Raw genomic sequence first — 21581 nt, 5'->3', positions numbered from 1 at the left:
CCTTTGGTGGCTGCCACTGGATAAGGGCAGTGTTCCCTGTGGTGGTGCTGATCATCATGGTGGGCTTTCCAGGAACTGGAAGACAAGAAATACTCTATAACAGGGGTTCCCAAACTCTACTAAACCGAGGCCCCCCAGCACAGCACTTGCTTCTGGCTGGCTTTGGTGACAGACAACGTTTCAAAATATGCGAAGAAATGTCAATTTTAAGTGTTTATTTTCTAACTTTTATTCACTTTTCAATAATTATTACATTTGTTTAGAACAGGAAAATGCTAACCAAAAAAGGGTTAGGGTTAGGGTTAGGACTCACACAAGTGGGTGGTTGCAAAAGGGAGAAGGTGTTTCAGGGCTCTGTCAGCCAAGATGGGATACTCCTGTCTTACATGTAGCCTGGGAAGAGCCCTAGAGTTCAGTTTAGTTTTTCAAATAGCTTTACAACTGGTGCAAACCGCCAGGTGGACACAGATCATCATTATGCCGAAGTTGCAGCTGCCACACAGGGTGTGGTTAGGTATAATTGGAAACTTGAGAAGCCAACGATTTTGGCACTTTACATGCTGTTTGTTCAGGACAAATGATTATAAAAAATAAAAAAATGAAATGAAATAAAAAGGTAAAAATAATTAGGGTTAGATCCTATTTTCACTTCCCTCCAATTTTTCTCGTGCTCTGTCTCCTGTTTCTCTTTCTTCTGCTCTTCTGTCCTTTTTTCTGTCTGACAGTTAGGCTCCAGTGTCCACCGTCACTACAAAATTAATCACAGAAACTGCAGAGAAAAACACAGATCTCCTCTATTAATAAACTTGATCAGCCAGTGTGGTGTTGTCATGGAGACTTAGATCAATCTGGTCCTGCTCGACCCAATAGGGTGCTAAGAAATAGCATTTAGGAATAACCTATACTGAAGCTGATTATCACATTTTAACCCCTTTATTGCATACATTTATTTACAATTTTATATTGAAAAAACGTTTTTTTGTGTTTTGCATCCTTATGGATGCTAAATTGAGTAAGGATTTAAATTTGAGTATAGCCCCTACAACAGTGATAGTTATACAAATATACTGGGACATAGCTCGTTTGATGCTCTACATTCACTTTGTCTGTATTCCTGCATGTTTCCACAAAGCTTACAGATACATGGCAGAGCAGTACCACCAGAAACCGTGGGGGCAGTGCTGTAATAAGAATGGCGACTTTCACCATGTGTTTAACAGCCTCACCAACGTCCTCCAACAACACTGACTCTGCTTTTGTCTTTTCTGCAAGCGATAATATAAGCACTCCCACCTCCACAGTTGCCATGTTTGTTTTTGAGTTTGTTGTATGTCTACAGCATCAAAACCTAAATCATAAATTTTAGGAATAAAATATTTGATATATTTTGAGATTATAATTATCATACAGTCGATGAGCGACATATAATGGAGTAGCTTTTCAGTGCCATCTACCATGGTGGAGGTGTAGAAACGCAGCTTTACTTCAACTCGTCTAAAATAAGAATTCTATTATTATTTTTATTGTTAATAAAATATAAATATTAACAGTTGAAATATTGTGAAATATTGATCATTTATTACAGGTCAAAGTATTGTGATATATTGCTGCATCAATATTTTGTCACACCTCTAATATTGAGTCAGCATACAACCCCACTACAAACCCAATGTCCCTTCAAGGCTCAGACAGTTTGAGCATCTGGCTTTGCAGGTGGATACAACTCACAGGCTTTTCAGAGCCCACACACACACACACACACACACACACACACACACACACACACACACACACACAAATACATACACGCTCACACACACCTGCCCCTGTGGTGGTGACAACTCTGGCCTTGCTGCGTGCTCCATGGCCCTTGGTGGTGTAGGCAGCGACAGTCAGCGAGTACGTGGTCTCTGGGAGCAGACCAGTTACGATGGCATCCTGTGGTAGAGAGACATAGAAAAACAAACACGGAAAAAAAAGAAAAAGGACACAGCTGTGCTCACTCAATCTTTTCAAATCCAAATTTCATCCTTTCATCCATGGCTGAGTATCATTACTATCTAGTTTGACCATGCTGTACCACAGTTTACCTTCAGTTCCAGGTTATAGTTCATCTTTTTCTCTTTGGTCTTACTGTAAAAAGCGTGACAGTACCTGGACTTCAGAGAGGGCAACCTCCATGATGACTGGCTGGCCATGAGGCTCTCCATTCTCCAGTCTGGAGTAGACCAGGTGGTAACCCCTGATCTGACCGTGCTGCTTCACAGACAGAGGAGGCTTCCAGCTCACTTTGAGGGCCGTGGAGTTCAGGATTTCCACCTCCAACCTCCTGGGAGGAGCTACAGGCACTGCAAAACAAGCTGTTGGTGATCCACTAGTGGAGCCTTCACCTGTACAACTCACAGTCCACCTGAATCAGATTATCTCACAGATTATAATATAACTACATGTCAATTATTCTGTTTATGAAGCACTTTTCAAAACACTGAGCCACCTCATCTCTGAAGACAAGCATGTTAGAGAAACTACCCAGTAAAACAGTGATCAAAACAAACATCATCCCACTTTCTGGAAAAGAGGCTAGCCCTGAGTTTAAAGAATCATTTACTTCTAATATATTTCAAAGAAAAAAGTCAGTTCCAGCATTTATTTTCTCATCTTTGTACTTTTTTTTTTTACTTCAATATGAGGTTTAACTCATTTACAAACCATCAAACTCCATTTTCTAACTTTCTATATGGTGTCTAAATCTCTCAGGGATAGGGTTTTGTGTTTACATGTATTGTTTGTTATTTACATCAGGTTACACCCCTCTTTAGCTTTTTCTATAAAGAAATAAATCCAAAGACTTCTGACTTTTTTAGAAAATACAGTTTGTAATGAAAAAGACGACCCACAGTCAACGTACAGCCCATGTGAAGGTGCCACTGTGATGACACAACAATCCATGACTGCACTGTGCTAAAACATACAGGACATGATCTACTAAGATCACACATAACCAGCCCTGAATTGCATATACGAAATGAAAAATGGCATGTGCTATTAGTGGGGGTGCTGCAGGTGATCTACTCAGACAACGTGCACATTTGCTAATAGGAGCAAACCGCCTTCTTTAAATGAGAATTTAGGATTTTAGTGGCTGTCACCATGGAGACAGGACAATGCACAGGAGGTGACAGCTGAGTCCAATGCTAAACACGCCCTCTGTCGTGACACTCGGGCCATCTTTGTGCACACAAAGCAGCTGGTTGGTGCTGTGTCTGGGCTGACAGGGACTGTAAATGCCCTGGCAACAGTCGGAGGTCGTTCAGTTGCAGTGGTCTTTCAACTGAGCCAGCAGTGGATGGAGAGGGAGGAGTATCTCCTGACTGTTCATTACACACAGTTTGAGACCAGCGCAACCAGCACAAACACAAAGCCCCAGTTAAAAAATTTGTTTTGAGGAAAGGACAAAAATAGAGACAGTCAATAGCACTATCATATTTTTTCTAATCATCTCTGTTTCCCTGTTCTCTGGTGGCTCTTAAAGTCCACTTAGGTTTGTTTCAAAACACGCCACATTATCAAACAAAATAAATCATATATGGTGTTTTTCATTTTGGTTTAATTACATTTTAAAAAACTCAAACCTCAAATTTCTCATGAGAAATGGCTTTGACTTGGATTGGCCTGTGTCTGCAGTCCTGCAGCATTAATGTGTCCTGCATGTGTCCGCTGGTCATTTGACTCCACACCCAGACACAGGAAGATACAGCGCTGCGAGGAGTTTTCCGCAGTAAAGGAGGAGAGATAGGCATGGCTCCTTTTTTGACCAGTAGTCGCCTCTCAATCGGAAGGTCGGGGGTTTGATTCCAGCTCCTGCAGTCACATGCCGAAGTGTCCTTGAGCAACACACTGAACCCCAAATTGCTCCCACTGTTGGTCAGTGGTGTGTGGATGGGTGTGAATGGATTAGATAAAACTGATGGTTTCCAATAGGAAAATCCACCACCAGTGTGTGAATGTGGTGTGACTGAATGGTGGATTGAAGACTAGCAGTGTAAAGCACTTTGAGTGGTCTGAGAGACTAAAAAGGCGCTATATAAGTACTTACTATTTACCATTTAAATGCAAGATCCCATCCAAATCCAGCAGCTCAGAAAGGGTACAGCTGACTAGATACGTCCATCTATCTCTCCCTTGTCTTCATTGAACCTCTTCCTCTGGTCACAATGACCTCAGCTGTTTCCGTGTAACACTGTGCCAGTTTGCACCTGCCTTTCAATCATGCAAAAAAAGTGACTACCAATAGTTTCAGGCTGGATATAACACTCCATGGGCGCTAAATGATCACACTTGCATCTCCTCCACACAGAATTTTTTGGTTCAGATGATCTGCATATATTCTGCATATTCATGAAGACAAACAGACTAAATGCATTGCATGCGTTGTTTTGCTCTTTTGACAGAAATCCTTGATGCTGCCGGTTAGCATATCAGCTTTGCATGCTTTGCTTGTGTTTTTATGATTGCTAACTTTTGGCAGATCAGGCCCACAGAGTGTTAAATTGGAGAGGTATTCTGTTTTTTGAAACAGATAGATGACAAGAGGGAGTGGTGCTTACTGGTCAGAGCGGTCCTGGCCTCAATAGGCTGAGTAAAGAGTCCCAGACCCATGTCGGATCTCGCTGCCAGGGAAAACACGTACACTGTATCTGGCTTCAGACCGTCGACCGCATACGAGCCTGCTGGGTCAAAACTGACACGATGCTGGAAAAAGAAACCAGAAGATCACAAGGTTACACTTTTCTTCAGTGGTTATACAGCTACACACACACACACACACACACACACACACACACACACACACACACACACACACACACACACATATATATAAAAGTTCTTCACACTGCATCGATCAAACTACACATTGTAGAGGCCAGTAACCCTGATAGGCCTCTTTTCTCCCCAGCTCTTCCTCCTCCAGGCTTCTGTGGCCACATTTCTGTTTCCTGGATGAAGTATTCCTGTTATCCCGTTTCTGTTCAGCTGCTCAGCAGCAGAGCTGGTTCAGGTTCTGGTTCTTGATTTTTTTGTTTAGGGGATCAATTTGACTAAGAGCAATATATTTTCCTTCACAGTTTGTGATTTTAGAGGTTATTTTTGAACTGTTTCTTGGATTTTCAGTTGTTTCTTGTGGGTTGAGATTGTCAAATAGTGGCAGTAGAAGGCACAGTCATGCCTCCCATCCATCTCTGTTTCTGCCCAGGCCTGAGACCTGCACCTGTTCTTGGGCTGCTGATAAACTAGCCCTACAGTCACTATTGTCCTGCAGCTCACCAGGGTTAATTCATGTCACTCCTCTTCCATTGAGGTGTTTTCTGTCTTGCAGGACAACTTTTTACACTCAGATTTGTCTTTCCTTGCCCTGGTTGATTCCAATATTGATGAGAAGGAGTCAACTTTTAATGTAAAACAAAAATGTTTTATCCTTCTTCTTCTTTTATTAAAAGGCAGTGTTCAGCCAAACTCAGGCCCGTCTCTGAAAAACATTAGTACCCCTGATGAATTCAGAACTAAATCTGGCCTAGGGATCTTGCATTTAAATGTCCGGAGTTTGCTCCCTAAAATTGATTTAGTCAAATTTGGTTACAGGAAACTGAAACTGATATTCTTGTGTTATCTGAAACCTGGTGGAGTAAATCTGTCTCTGATCAGGACATTTCTATCAGTGGTTACAATATCTTTTGCTGTGATCGTCCCAGGAAAGGTGGTGGTGGAGCCATTTATATTAAAAACAAGTTCCATGTTTCCCTCCTCTCCTCTGTATCAATTAGCAAACAGTTTGAGTTCTTGGCATTGAAACTTGAATTTCAAAATGGGCAGTCCCTAACAGTTCTGGGCTGTTAAAGGCCTCCCTCAGCCTGAAGTGAGGCTCTAAGCTCCTTGAATAACTGTGTCTCCAGGTTAAACTCTGGTGAGTTTGTTTTAGTGGGGGATTTAAACCTTGATTGGTTTTCATCACCCTCAGTCTTAAATCTCTCTGTGGCTCTTTAAATCTAAGCCAATTAATTGACAGCTCAACTCAACCTAATGTTAAATATCCTTCTAGATCATCACTCCTTGATCTGATGATAACAAACGTCCCCAAAAGCATACAAAGTCTGGTGTTTTTGTTAATGACTTAAGTTACCACTGTGCAATCACAGTTATCAGAAATATCAAACTCCCCAAAACAAAACCACTTATTCTGCTCAAAAGAGATTTTAAACATTTCCATGAGCAGGCTTATTTGCATGATCTGTCTAATTTTGAGTGGAAATAAATCTCCCTCATTGATGATGTTGAGCTGGTCTGGAATTTCTTTCATGCTGAATTTTTGAACCTAATAAATAAGCATGCCCCCATGCAAGTGCATGTAAGTTTAGGATAAAGGGGCAAAATAAGCCTTGGTTTTCCTGTGAAATTGGAAACCTTCTTTAAGAAACAGATCGTGCCTGGGCTCGGAAAACCAAAGTAGAGGCTGATTAGATCACTTTTCGTCAGCTCCGCAACAAATGTACCACTTTATTTAGGACGGCAAAATCTGATTTCTTTAAGTCTGAAACCACCAAAAATCTAAATGATCCCAAGAAATTTTGGAATGTTGTCAGGTCTGCTTCCGGTGCTATTTCCTCTGGTGAACTGCCAAAATGTTTGGTCAAAGATTCTGTAAACTTGACTGATAAATGTCAAGTCAAGTCAAGTCAAGTCAACTTTATTTATAGAGCACCTTCAAGAAGACAGCAGTCAATCAAAGTGCTGTACACAATACATAAAAATAAATAAATATAACAATAAAAACAATAACAAAGATAGAAAAACATTGTAGTAAAACACTAAAAATTTAAAAACTAAAAACTAAGGTGCCTGTGATTTGTAAGAGCTCATTGATGAAACGCCAGGGAGAAAAAGTGGGCCTTCAAGGAAGATTTAAAAATCTCTATGGTCTGGGAGGCTCTTATATGGACGGGGAGACATGTGACATGTTGAATTATTTTAATGAGCATTTTATCACAGCAGGGCATTCGTTTGATTCTTCAAACAGTGATCTTACATTTTGTTCCGTTGCTAGGCGCTGCCCAAGTAGCTGCCTGTTGCAGCAGCTCTCTCTTCTTTGTCAGTTTCTTGTAATTTTTTTAGTCTCTTTTTCGTCATCTTTGTATTTGGAGTGGATCATCACTTTGTTTGGTTCATTGTTGGTCACGGACACCAAACTTTTTGTGGCTTCAGTGATATTTTTACTGCTTTTCTCGTGTGTTTGTCTGGAGATCATACATGTAACCATGGCTGCATTGTTTACATGTGAAATTAGCTGTTAGCAGCCTGTAGCATGTCAATGCTAAATAGTGTAGGGCTTGATGATTTCCCTCAAGGTGAGGAGGAGGAGGTGAGGACGACGTGCTGGTTCTCAGGTGTGAGCTGGGAGGTGACGACATGGACCTGTCCTTCCATCCATCGTTGTTGGGAACGTGGGATCTATTTCCAGTGGGATGGACGAGCTAGCTGTGCTAGCCCAGTGGCATCATGCTGTTCACTGACGTGGCTGACGGAGCTGACATCGGACGCCGGCGCCACATTAGAGGAGCTTCACCTGCTGTGAGCAGACAGGATCCAGGAGACAGAGACTGAACAGACTGCTGGGGAGGCTCAGTCCTGGACCCTGTGGAGGTGGAGACTGGCTGGGCTGGAGAGTGGTGGACGGGCTGTCGTCATCTATTTTCTTGTGGAAACTTTTTGCACTTTCTATACACTTTCTTACTTTTGTTTTCAGATTGCTGCTGTGACTCCTGAATTTCCCCTCAGGGATAAATAAAGTATCTTCTATTCTATTCTAAAAACACTACATAAAAAAAAAAAACCTGCTGTTTCAAGCCCCTCCCCTGTTGACAGTTGTTCTAACCCTTAACTTTGAACCTGTCTGTAGTGCGCTGAAAAAAATGAATTGAGAAAAATCAGCCGGTCCTGACAGTCTGGATCCTTTTTTTCTAAAGCTGGCTGCAGAGTTTATTTCTGAGCCATTAACTTGTATTTTTAATCCAAGCCTCAGGACAAATAAACTTCCAGCAGTTTGGAAATCTGCTTTTGTCCTCCCACTGCTAAAAGGAGATGATCCCTCAGTGGTGAAAAATTACAGGCCCATCTCAAAATGATGTATTCTGGCAAAGTATTTGAAAAATTTGTCTGTTATCAGCTGAAGGGCTTCTTAGAATCCAACAACACTATAAACCCCCTTCAGTCAGGTTTTAGGAAGAAGCACAGTACGTATCCTGCTGCCCTAAAGGTTTTTAATGACGTGTTGGAGGCACTGGACTCAAAAAAGCTTTGTGTTGCTCTGTTTCTTGACCTGTCAAAGGCTTTTGACACTGTGGATCACAGTCCTCTATTAGACATTCTTGTAAATATCTGCATCTCCAAACAGGCTGCGGCTTGGTTTGCTGATTATTGGGCACATAGATCTGAATGTGTTCAGACGGCTGGAGCTTGTTCCACCTTTCTTGAGGTCACAAAAGGTGTACCTCAAGGCTCAGTCTTGGGCCAAATTCTGTTCATAATTTACATCAATGAATTGTGTACAAACTTGCCAAATGTTTCCTACCATCTTTATGCAGATGACTTTGCAATGTATTGCTGTTCACATTCGTTTGCACAGGCATTTGAATTCTTGCAATCTGCTTTTGATATAGTTCAGGCTTGTCTGGAAGAACTGAGAATGGTTTTAAATGCTGATAAATCCAAATTCATGCTATTTTCAAATGTATCTATTCCCCCAGAGGATATCCCTTTAATTTAAACTGTCCACCGTAAAACTCTTGAGCTGGTCACAAGCTACAAGTATTTGGGGCTAATTGAGCAGGACCTTTCATTCCAATTTAAAACCTGATCACAAAACTAAGAGTTAAGCTTGATTTCTTCTAAAGGAACAAGTCATGTTTTTCTTTTCAAGCTCGGAAGCTTTTGATTTCAGCGACATTTTTGCTTGTACTGTACCATGGTAATGTTGGGTATAAGAGTGCTTCATCCAGCTGCCTTCAGTCCTTGACTCCAGTCTATCACTGTGCTCTGAGATATATTACTAGCTGTTGCCGCCTCACCCACCACTGTGAACTTTCTACTAGAGCTAGCATGCCTCCATTGAATATAAGGCGATATACACACTGGATGACTCTGGTGAACAAGACTCTGCTTGGTTTGGGCCCCACCTATTTGTGCACTCTCCTCCAGAGAACTGTGAGTCGATATGTCTTAAGATCGAACAATATTCAACATCTCTTGGCTCCTCGTGTTTGAACTGAAACAGGAAAAAAGGCTTTCAGTTTCTCTGCTCCTTCTGTTTGGAACACTCTCCAATCTGAGCTGAAACTCTCAGAACTTGTTTCATTGGAGGCTTTTTGTTCGTTCTTAAGAAATTTTATTAAACAGTGCCTGTGTTCTTAAACTTTAACTGTAAAAAAAAAAAAACTGCATTTTTTTTTCTAATTGTCTCATAATGTTGAATGTTGTTCTTGTTTGCTGTTGTCTTTGCTCACTATGATATGCTGCCTCCTGGCCAGGTCACCCTTGCAAAAGAGGTCTTGCTCTCAATGGGTCTTTTTGCCTGGTTTAATAAAGGTTAAATAAATTCCATTGGAATTCTATTGATAACACAGTACTCACCTTGTCTGTGGGATTGCTGGCCTCCCAGTAAAGCATCTCAAAGCTCTGAATGGGGTCCTGGACCGGCCAAAGCCATGAAAGCATAACACGTGAGTCTAGCTCAGCCTCAGCTTCAAAGTTAGACGGCTGAGCAGGAACTGGATGAATAAACAGAGAGATAAACAAAGAAAAAAATGAAGAGATAAAGAGGCTTAAAGACAGGAACAGTAAGAGGAACAGGAGAGTTAGAGGAACAGGGACAGTAGGTGGAACAGAAACAGTGCGAGGAACTGGAACAGAGAAAGAAACTAGAACACTGAGATGAACAGTGAGATAAACAGGAACAATAAAAGGAACAGTGAGAGGAGCAAAACAGGAACCAGTGAGTGAAATATAAAGAGGAACAGAAACAGTGGGTGGAACAGAAACAGTGAAAGGAACAGAAACAGTGAGCAAAAAGGTACAATGGCAGGAACAGGAACAGTAAGACAAACAGTGAGAGAAAATAACACTGAGAGGAACAGTTAAAGGAAAAAACAGTGTGGGGAACAGTGAGAGGAACAGGAACAGTGAGAGGATCAGTGAGAAAAAAAGGAACAGTGAGAGGATCAGTGAGAAAAAAAGGAACAGTGAGAGGATCAGTGAGAAAAAAAGGAACAGTGAGAGGATCAGTGAGAAAAAAAGGAACAGTGAGAGGATCAGTGAGAAAAAAAAGGAACAGTGAGAGGATCAGTGAGAAAAAAAGGAACAGTGAGAGGATCAGAACCAGTGAAGGAAGAGGAACAGTGACAGGAACATGAACAGAGAAAGAAACAGGAAAAGTGGGAGGAACAGGAATAGTAAGAAGAACATGGCCTGTTATGTTAACAGGAAAAATGAGAGGAACAGTGATAGGGACAGGAACAATGGGAGGAACAGTGATAGAAACAGGACTAGTGAAGGAAAAGGATCAGTGAGAGAGACAGGAACAGTAAGAAAAAAATAAATAGTGTGAGGAACAGTGAAAGAAACAAGGAATAGATAGAGGAACAGGAACAGTGAGAGAACTAGGAACAGTAAGAGAACCAGGAACATTGAGAGGAACATGAATAGTAAGAAGATCAGGATTAGTGAGAGGAACAGCAAGATGAACAGAACAATTACAGGATCAATGAGAAAAACAGCAACAGTGAGAGGCACATGGAGAGTGTGAGGAACAGTGAGAGAAACAAGGAATAGATGGAGGAAAAGAAACACTGAGAGAACAGGAACAGTGAGAAAACCAGGAACAATATTCAGAACAGGAACAGTGATAAAAACAAGAAGAGAAACAAGAAATAAATGGGGGATCGGGAAAAGTGAGAGCAACAGTGTAAGGAACAGGAATGGCGTAGAAACAGTAAGAAAACCCAAAAATAGATGGAGGAACAGGAACAGTGAGAGGAACAAGAAAAAGATGTAGGAACAGGAACAGTAAGAGACACGGTGATAGAAACAGGAACAGTGAAGGGACAAGAACTGTGATTGAGACAGGAACAGTGAGAAGAAAAGGAACAGTGTGAGGAACAGTGAGAGAAACAAGGAAAAGATAGAGGAACAGGAACAGTGAGTGAACCAGGAAAAGTGAGAGGAACAGGAATAGTAAGAGGAACAGGATCAGTGTTGGGAACAGCAAGATAAACAGAACAATTACAAGATCAGTGAGAGAAAAAGGAACAGTGAGAGGAACATAAAGATTGTGAGGAACGGTGAGAGAAACAAGGAATAGATGGCGGAAAAAGAACAGTGAGAAAACAGGGACAGTGAGAGAACCAGGAACAATATTAAGAACAGGAACAGTGATAAAAACAAGAAGAGAAGAAAGAAATAGATGGAGGATCAGGAAAAGAGAGAGAAACAGTGTGAGGAACAGGACTGGCATGAGGAACAGTGTGAGGAACAGGACTGGAGTGAGGAACAGTGTGAGGAACAGGACTGGAGTGAGGAACAGTGAGATAAACAAGAAATAGATGAAAGAACAGGAACAGTGACAGAAACAGGAACAGTGAGAGAACCAGGAAAAGTGAGAGAACCAGGAACAGTGATAGAAACAGAAGACAAACAAGAAATAGATGTAGGAACAGGAACAGTGAGAGGAACAGTGATAGAAACAGGAACAGTGAAGGAACAGGAACTGTGATTGAGGAACTGGAACAGTGATAGAAACAGGAACAGAGTGAGGAACAGTGAGAGAAACAAGAAATAGTGCAGGAACAGTGATACTAACAGGAAGAGAATCAAGAAATAGATAGAGGAAGGGGAACAGTGAGAGAACCAGGAAGAGTGAGAGGAACAGGGACAGTGATAAAAACAGGAAGAGAATCAAGAAATAGATAGAGGAACAGGAACAGTGAGAAAAACAGGGGCAGTGATAGAAACAGGAATAGTGAGAGGAACATGAACAGTCAGAGAAACAGCCAGATGGACAGCAACAATCCCAGGAACAGTGAGAGAAACAGAAACAGTGAAGGCAAAAAGGAACAGTGGAGTAACAGGAACAGTAAAAGGAACAGTGGGAGATACAAGAAACAGATGTAGGAACAGGAACAGTCAGAAGAACAGTGATGTAGTGCTGAGTGTAGTGGTTTGTCAAGTGACCTGAGCGGGTTAGCCACTCAAAAACATACTTTTTTAACCTATTGGGCTCTAATTTCGTAGACCAGGCGCAGGCGCACCTGCCCTGCACCGGCCTTCGCTGTGCGCACAGGGCGTGACCGGCGCACTGTGCAAATTTCCTGCAGTGACAAGAGAGGCTCAGTCAAGGCGCAGAGGAGCGCAGCGGAGTGCAGAGGAGCACAGAGCTGCGCGTCCACGCCTCCCTCCGCGCAAATGGCAGAGAGGGAGGAGAAAAGCCGTGAGTGGGTTTAACATAGCCGAGCGCTGTTTTCACCAATCAAATGAGCGCCTCTCCTCGCCTTTAAATGCCCTGCGGCCGAGGCGCAGCGTCTGATTGGTCTGACTGATCCATAGCACCGCGGAGAGAGTGCTGGTAGCGTAGACGGTCAGAGCCGCTGTCCCTGCAGCAGGTCAATGGACAGCGGGGCACATCAGAGGACACGACGCGCATCACCATGTGGGCCAGCTCCTGGGACAGATTTAATCTGTTCCTTTGTCATTAATAGGAGTACAAAATGAAGAGACAGTTACACAGCTGGCTTATCCATCCAGAATACTTTTGATCCACCTGCACTCCTGGTTTGTCATCGCCAAATAGCAGAGCCTTTGGTGATATACTGTATACTCTCCCTGTGTCTCCACCTCATCCTCCTTACAATAATATACTCCATCATTTTAGATCAGGTTAAAAATAAAGACTAAAACAGAGAAATATGGGAAATCACGGGTAAATCCTGAGTGACATAAATTTATTTTGTCTCTTTTTTCTTCGTCTTTTTTCTCCCTCTTTTCTTTGAATTAAATGAAATGAGAGAACCAGATATATACTCAGTATCAGATGTTAAGGCTGTTTATTGTTTAACTGTAAGATGTGCATCAAACTTCCAGCTGCCATCAGGTTAACTTTCCATTATGACAGACGGCTTTAATCTGACATCAGATGTGACGGGACAGTTAATATAGATATAAATGTATTTGCTGGTTCAGACAGTTATATCAAATAGTGATTGCTGTGATTGTTTACTGCATTAAAATGTGCCTGACACTCTGGAAACCTGCCTCTGAGGCTTTGATGACATGTGCGCACATGTGCGCCTGTCACCAAATTACAGCTGCGTGGGGTGCGCTCCGCTTTGCGCCGAGGATAGACCAGGTTGGAGCTGGCGAGCTTTCAGCGCACTTTTTTGGCACCAAATTGTCACTGCGCCAACATGAATCTGCTGACATCTCCCCCTGGTGCGCCGTCACACCCATCTCTGTGCAGACGGTCTACCAAATTGTCAAATTGGCAGCACACGGTGGTGTGCTGCACAAAATAAACACTGCGCCAGGCTGGCCCCCCCCTGCGCTGCGCCACAAAATTAGAGCCCATTGTCATCACTTTGACGGGTGGTAAACGGCTCCTAGGTTTGTGAAATAGCAGTGAGTGGACAGGTTTTAGTGGAGAAATCCAGGGTGTACCAGAACCACATCGGACTACGTCCAGAGAACTGCACAAAATTAGAATGTTAATGGTTGAGTATTTGAGGGTTTATAGACTGGTTCATCATTTCATAATATTCCCTTATTTTACTTTGATCCTAAAATCTGTTTCTGTTAATCATCACTTATAGCCTCACTTATTATTTCCTCTCTATATTGAGTCCATGTTTGGTCAGAACCTCGGCCCCAAATCCACTTTTTTATTAAATAAGAGTCAAAGTCTAATCTGTATTTTGAATATCCACAGTTCATATTGCTTGTTGTGGTTAAACCTGTTAACTGAGGTCGGATAAATACGACACATCTAATAACACGCCTACTGACGTCGCTGGTGTTTCAGTGTCAAGTGTGACCCTGTTAACTGGTGACTCTCTGCTGTTAATCTCTGATACCTTCAGCTGAGAGTCACCAGTTAGCATGGTCTCTACTAACTCCAAAACACTGGTTGCTCTGCGATGGTAAAAACTTGATAGATGTTGTCTCTGTTGTATAGTATTGTTTCTAAAAACTGAGCACAGAACAACCGTACATTTTGATGCTGCCAACAGGTTGAATTTAGTGTTTAAAAATCTCTAACTCATCTGAATGAATGGAGCTAAATGCTGCTTCTGTGGTCAAAATGTGTGTGCAAGTTTCTGATGACGTTGACTGATGATCCCTCTGTAGCTGTCAGTTTTGAGTTTGATCAGACTGCTCTCACCTCCCGGCTGGGCTTTAATCTGGAGAACATCAGACAGAGGCCCGTCTCCTACCGAGGTGAAGCCCAGCACTCTCAAGCTGTAGGTGATATTTGTGGTGAGGCCTGAGATGGTGGTCAGCTTGCTGTTATCAGTGTTTTGTTCCTGCCAGGTGCCGAGCGGGCTGTCATGCTCTGAGCTATAATAGACCCGGTATCCTTGGATTTGGCCATTGGGCTCCTCCGGAGGTTCCCACTGGACCAGCATGGTGCTGGAGCTGAGCATGCGTGCCTGGATGGGCAGAGGAGGCGATGAGGGGGCCTGCTCACTCGTACGGGCATTAATGTTGCAGGAAGGTCCCCGGCCGACGTTGTTGACCGCCATGACACGAAATGTGTACTCTGAGAAGGGGCTGAGGCCTCCAATGCTGTACCGGGTTGTTGCCACTCCGTCTATTTCCTGAAAGCCGTTGTCAGACACTTTGGGGCGGTACTGGATCACAAAGTAAGACACTGGTTCTGGGTTGCCAGATTCCCAAGACAGGGTGACACTGGTAGCTGTGGTTTCTGTCACCATGAGGGAGGTAGGCTGCTTGGGCAGAGCTGTTGAAGGAAAGGAAACAGAGGCAACAGATCGTCACAGTTCAAGCAAAGTCATGCAGGCCCTCTTTAGAGAGAATTTAAGTAGTAAGTAGTATTTAAGATCATCAAAAACACATAAACATGGAGCAGCTTCTTCTTAAACCACACAATTATTTCTGAGAGGAACCATCTCAGTCAGTCAGTGATTTGTATCAGAGCTGCTGTTCATTCAGTGAATGACTGACTCAACGTGACCATAGTCCCACACACACACACACACACACACACACACACTGACTGTCCTCACTAAAATAGATGTTAAACAGTCACTTAAGAGACATTCAGTTGTGGAAATTGTTTGGAAACTGACAGCAGATATGAAAATGAATGTGGCTTTTATAACACCTAAATATCAAATTCAAAATTTGCTACTTCCTCAACTTTGGAGACATGAGAGGGAGACGTAGGCATGAGTGACAGGGCTCTGAACTGACTCCATTCTGTTGGTTTGGTCAGTACCATAGACTGTAAAAAGAACGTCTGCTTGCTCAGCTCCAAGTGAGGTCTCCACAAAAAATGCTCCCCATGGTGACTGGTTGCAGTACAGGTTAAAAAAAATCCGGCTTTCCAGCCATTCCAGATGGGCTGTGGTCAAACTTGGAAAAAAAAAAAAAACTAGAAAAAATAAATACTCCTCGCAAAATGTTTCTCACGTCCGTTTGTTGTGTTGATTTGAAGATATAATTTGGCTGTCTTAAATTCAAGTCCTTTTTTTTGAAAAGTTTCGTTTTCAATAGTTATACGAGGTTAAAAATGAGGTTTTACATAAGGTTTAATGATGATTAACAGCTGCCGTTCTCCTGTATTTTTTTCGGGGATGGTAAATATGTCTGGAGGTAGAGTCAGGAAGTGATAAGACGGTCGAAATAAAAAAATTGATTATAATTTTTGTCACCCAGCTCCACTCAGATTCTCCAAGAATCCCTCATCGTCTCTACTGCTCAGACTCTGGCTGCAAAACTGCTTCAATGGCTGCACCTGTGCAGGGGGGAAATTTGGCTTCAAACTGTACAGTGATAAATGGAGGAGCCAAGGGTTGATGTGGTCAAGGTGTTTCTTTTAGCAGGGTTAATGTGGTCCAGGTGTCTCATTGTATCAAGGTTGATGTGGTCAAGGTGTTTCTTTTAGCAGGGTTAATGTGGTCCAGGTGTCTCATTGTATCAAGGCTGATGTGGTCAAGGTGTTTCTTTTAGCAGGGATAATGTGGTCCAGGTGTCTCATTGTATCAAGGTTGATGTGGTCCAGGTGTGTTTTTGTAACAGGGTTGATGTGGTCCAGGTGTTTCTTTCTAACAGGGTTGATGTGGTCCAGGCGTCTCTTTATAACAGGGTTAATGTGCTCCAGGTATCTCTTTGTAACATGGTTGATGTGGTCCAGGTGTCTATTTGTAACGGGTTGATGTGGTCAAGGTTTCTCTTTGAAACAGGGTTTATGTGGTCTGGATGTTTTTTTTTAACAGGTTAAATGCAGTCCAGTTGTCTCTTTGTAATAGGGTTGATGTGGTCCAGGTGTCTCTTTTAAACAGGTTAAATGCAGTCCATGTGTCTCTTTGTAACGGAGTGGATTTGGTCCAGGTGTCTCTTTGTAACTGGGTTGATGTGGTCCAGATTTTTCTCCCTCATTGGGTACCCCAGTTGGCGGTTTATCTTTCAGAGATGTCCAAATTTTTCGACGGGTTTCAACCTTCCCCGACTTTTTCAGATCCCTTCTCCTGGTCATAATGCTATATTGTCAACTTCTCACTGAGATGGCGTGCTCTCTGACAGGCATTGCGACACATTTGTGTCACTGCAGCCGATCCCCCAGCTCCTCAATTTTATTGAATTAAAAGGAGAAGTCCTGTTTAATTGCAACAATGCTGTGAAGTTGTGTTTTTCTGTTTGACTTAAGGTTTTTTGCTTCCGTTAATTACTTCAGTTTCCTTGTGTGGCATTGTTTGGTTTTTCAAAGTCCTTTTCCTTGGCGTGATCGTCCTAATGCTTCAGGACCAAACATCTGTAAATCAGCTAACACACCGGTCACAACTTTACCTAGTGATTTTTTGAGGAAGTCTGGAGGACGTCTGTCACAGAGAGCATCCAGACGGACCAAGATTTAGCAAAAATATATTTCTTTTTATTTTCCAAACATGATTTAAACAGCAAGCAACACTTTAAAGGAGAGCTCCTCACGGAGACACCTCCCAACTCGTCTCTCCAGTCCTAGGCTCTGGAGAGGTCTCCTCACTCTCTGCCATGCCACACCTTTTACTACCTTCCCCTCAGGTGCCACTGATTACCCCGCGCTCACAAAAAGAAAACACACCGGTAACCAAACTTTCCCCCATTAACATCCCGTAACTTAAAGGAACACTATTGGAAAAAATGTAATGATGGATTAACGTTAACAACAGAAGAAAATGAATTTGATGAATACACTAATTGGCCAATCCTTAATCCAAAATAAGTTACAGATAACCTTAACCCCTAAACTCAACATAGCATAACATAACATACTAAAATAACATTCCCCTGTTTATGTTTAAAGTGTGAATGTATATATGAAGGTGTAGGAGTATGTATGTGTATGTGTATGTGTGTGTATGTATGTGTGTGAATGGGTGAGTGAAAGGCTCAGACAGACAGGGCAGCAGGCCCAGCAGAACCTCCCTTCACAACGTCATCCAAACATATTGTGGTAAAAAGAAACCACACTGCTCCAGTTACAGGAACTTTTGTACCATATCATACAGCGTTGGATAAACCTTGAGGGACTGTGTTCAGACTGTTTTGGTTACCACTATGGTTAATAATTAGTGGTGTGGACACCACCATACTTTTGCACAACCTTCCTAACCATCTCAAGCGTTTCTGACCTTTGACAGTGATCTGGGCCGTGGTCTCGATCATGCCGAGGGAGGAAATGGCCACACATGTGTAGTTGGCAGACTGTCGTATGCCTGTGAGCTCCAGGACATTACGGCCAATGGGCATCTCGTCCTCCCTGGTCAGCTCCACTTCGCCGATGATCCACTTGACGTAGGGCATTGGAGCACCGACTGCAACACAGGTAAGGTTGACACTGCCGCCTGGCATCACATCATGGTTGTTGGGGGGGATGGAGAAACGGGGAGGCACACGCCGAACTGCAGGGGTAAAGAGAAGAACTGTAAGAAGACTCATGGTGTGTGTGTGTGTGTGTGTGTGTGTGTGTGTGTGTGTGTGTGTGTGTGTGTGTGTGTGTGTGTGTGTGTCTGTGTGTGTGTATGTATGTGTGTGTGTGTGTGTGTGTGTGTGGTTGTGTAAAGAAGTAGTACACTAACCTCACAGAGATGGTCTAATATCATCATCTACCATCCAGTCAGTCTTACCTCCTGGCAGCCTGAACACTTTGCCTACAGCCCAGTGTTTTCTCTTTGTAATGTTTTGGAGCAGGTCAAGCCAAACTGTTGTGAGTCCAGACTGTCAGGAAGACTTCCCACTAAACATTTTGGGCTCTAATTTCGTAGACCAGGCGCAGGCGCAGGCGCACCTGCCCTGCGCCGGCCTTCGCTGTGCGCACAGGGCGTGACCGGCGCACTTTGCAAGTTTCCTGCAATGCCAAGAGAGGCGCAGTACAGGCGCACATGAGCTCAGAGCTGCGCGTCCACGCCTCCCTCCGCGCAAATGGCAGAGAGGGAGGAGAAAAGCCGTGAGTGGGTTTAACACAGCCGAGCGCTGTTTTCACCAATCAAATGAGCGCCTCTCCTCACCTTTGAATGCCCTGCAGCCGAGGCGCAGCGTCTGATTGGTCTGACTGATCTCCAGCACCACGGAAACAGTGCTGGTAGCGGAGACGGTCAGAGCCGCTGTGCCTGCAGCAGGTCAATGGACAGCGGCGCGCATCGGAGGACAGGTGACATGAAGCGCGTCACCTTGTGGGCCAGCTCCCAGGACAGATTTAATCTGTTCCTTTGTCTTTATCAGGAGTAAAAAAAATAAGAGGCAGTTACACAGCTGGCTTATCCATTCAGAATACTTTTGATCCACCTGCACTCCTGGTTTGTCATCGCCAAGCAGAGCCTTTGGTGATACACTGTATACTCTCCCAGTGTTTCCGCCTCATCCTCCTTACAATAATGTACTCCATCTTTTTAGATCACATTAAAAATAAAGACTAAAACACAGAAATATGGGAAATCACGGGTAAATCCTGAGTGACATACATTTATTTTGTCTCTTTTTTCTTCATCTTTTCTCTCCCTCTTTTCTTTGAATTCAATGAAATGAGAGAACCAGATATACTCAGTATCAGATGTTAAGGCTGTTTATTGTTTTATTGTAAGATGTGCATCAAACTTCCAGCTGCCGTCAGGTTAACTTTCCATTATGACAAACGGCTTTAATCTGACATCAGATGTGACAGGACAGTTAATATAGATATAAATGTATATGCTGGTTCAGACAGTTATATTAAATAGTGATTGCTGTGATTGTTTACTGCATCAAAATGTGCCTGACACTCTGAAAACCTGCCTCTGAGGCTTTGTTGACATGTGCGCACATGTGCGCCTGTCACCAAATTACAGCTGCGTGGGGTGTGCTCCGCCTTGCGCCGAGGATAGACCAGGTTGGAGCTGGCGAGCTTTCAGCGCACTTTTTTGGCACCAAATTGTCACTGCGCCAACATGAATCTGCTGACATCTCCCCCTGGTGCGCCGTCAACTCCCCCTGGCGCGCCATCACACCCATCTGTGCGCAGACGTTCTACCAAATTGTCAAATTGGCAGCGCACGGCGGTGCACCGCACGAAATTAGCACTGCGCAGGCTGCGCCAGGCTTGCGCCAGGCTTGCGCCCCCTGCGCTGCGCCACGAAATTAGAGCCCTTTGTATTGATGACTAGGGATGGGTTTAAAAAACCTGTTCCAATTAAGAATTGATAAATGTTTCAGTACATCAATATTGTTACCCTTTGTGCTTACCGAGTCCCTTATCTATTCTTTACAGAGCTGCGGGACTTTGACTAGTTTGTTGCAGCTGCCTTAGCTCAGCAGATGATAACACTTTCCCAAAAAAACTCTGACAGTTTAGCTTAAACTCACACCAGAATCCTGTTCAATACATTCACCATTGTATACATCTTCTTATATACTTACTGACAGGCTACGTGCCCCAACTTTTTAAAGTTGCTGTTATTAAGCCTCTTCTTAAAAAGCCTAAACTTGATTCAGGCTCTTTGGTCAACTACAGACCGAACCACTGTTTAATTTCTAAGATCCTGGAGAAAGTTGCCGCCAGTCAGCTCTGTGAGTTTCTTTATAGCAACAGTCTCTTTGAGGTCTTTCAGTCTGGGTTCAGAGCCCACCATAGCACTGAGACTGCGCTGCTGAAAGTAACCAACGATCTACTTTTGGCTTCAGACAGTGGTCTCCTCTCTGTGCTCGTCTTGCTTGATCTTAGTGCTGCTTTCGACACCTATTGATCATCGCATTCTTCTGTGGAGATTAGAGGGTCTTCTTGGTATCTCAGGAACCACTTTAGCCTGGCTTTGATCGTATCTTTATGATCGACATCAGTTCATTCATGTGAACAATGTCTCTTCTTTGCACACTTGAGTGCATTATGGAGTACCTCAAGGTTCAGTGCTCAGACCGATTCTTTTCATCTTGTATATGCTTCCTCTTGGCACTATATTGAGGAAACACTCCATAAACTTTCACTGCTATGCAGATGACACTCAGCTTTACTTGTCAATGAAGCCTGAAGAAACCAACCGCTTATCTAAACTTGAAGCATGCCTCAAAGACGTAAGGTCCTGGATGAGCAGAAACTTCTTACTGCTGAACTCAGAGAAGACTGAAGTCATTGTTCTTGGACCTAAACATCACAGAGAAGCTTTTTTGAAAAACATCGCCACCTTGGACAACAGCAGCTTGGCTTTCAGCACCACTGTCAGGAACCTGGGAGTTCTTTTCTATCGGGACCTGTCCTTTAACTCTCACATCCAACAGGTCTCAAGGACGGCATTTTTGAGACACATCTTGTCTCTAAGCATTGCTGAAAAACTAGTCCATGCTTTCGTTTCTTCTAGGCTGGACTACTGTAACTCTCTTTTATCCGGCTGTCCTAATAAGTCTATTAGGACTCTTCAGCTGGTTCAGAATGCTGCCGCTCGGGTACTGACTTGGTCAGGACCAGTACATCAGTTTCCTCCTGGGAGAAGTTAGGCCGCCTGGAGCTGCTGCTGCTGTCATCGTCCATGATAAAATGAAATTGTCGCTGTGCCTCAGTCGCAGGGCATTTAAAGGTGAGGAGAGGCGCTCATTTGATAGGTGAAATCAGCGCTCGGCCGTGTTAAACCCACTCACGGCTTTTCTCCTCCCTCCCTGCCATTTGCGTAGAGAGAGGCGTGGACACGCTCCTCTGCCCTCCTCTGTGCCTTTAGTGCACCTCTCTTGGCACTGCAGGTAACTTGCACTCACACACTGTCAGCGCGGCGAAGGCCGGCGCAGGGCAGGTAGGCCTGCGC

General features: G+C 43.4%; 1 protein-coding gene across 4 annotated transcripts in view; it reads right to left on the bottom strand.

Moving 5' to 3' along the window:
• ptprfa (protein tyrosine phosphatase receptor type Fa) overlaps positions 1-21581 on the bottom strand; it is a 147219-nt gene that overhangs the window by 46429 nt on the left and 79209 nt on the right. For all 4 annotated transcript variants that reach the window (XM_074667903.1, XM_074667904.1, XM_074667906.1 and 1 more), the window contains 7 exons: positions 17949-18218; positions 14477-15055; positions 9682-9818; positions 4608-4752; positions 2155-2348; positions 1821-1938; positions 1-75 (listed from right to left, as the gene is read on the bottom strand). The exon at positions 1-75 is cut by the window's left edge and continues 507 nt beyond it. In XM_074667903.1, coding sequence (XP_074524004.1) covers positions 1-75; positions 1821-1938; positions 2155-2348; positions 4608-4752; positions 9682-9818; positions 14477-15055; positions 17949-18218 — 1518 coding nt within the window. The remainder of the gene's footprint in view (positions 76-1820; positions 1939-2154; positions 2349-4607; positions 4753-9681; positions 9819-14476; positions 15056-17948; positions 18219-21581) is intronic.

The sequence above is a fragment of the Halichoeres trimaculatus genome, unplaced genomic scaffold, assembly GCF_033239565.1.
Source record: "Halichoeres trimaculatus isolate MK-OKI-2021-1 unplaced genomic scaffold, fHalTri1.1 fHalTri1_scaffold_4, whole genome shotgun sequence".
In the NCBI taxonomy this organism is placed as follows: Eukaryota; Metazoa; Chordata; class Actinopteri; order Labriformes; family Labridae; genus Halichoeres; species Halichoeres trimaculatus.
This window is presented reverse-complemented; position numbering and strand designations above follow the sequence as displayed.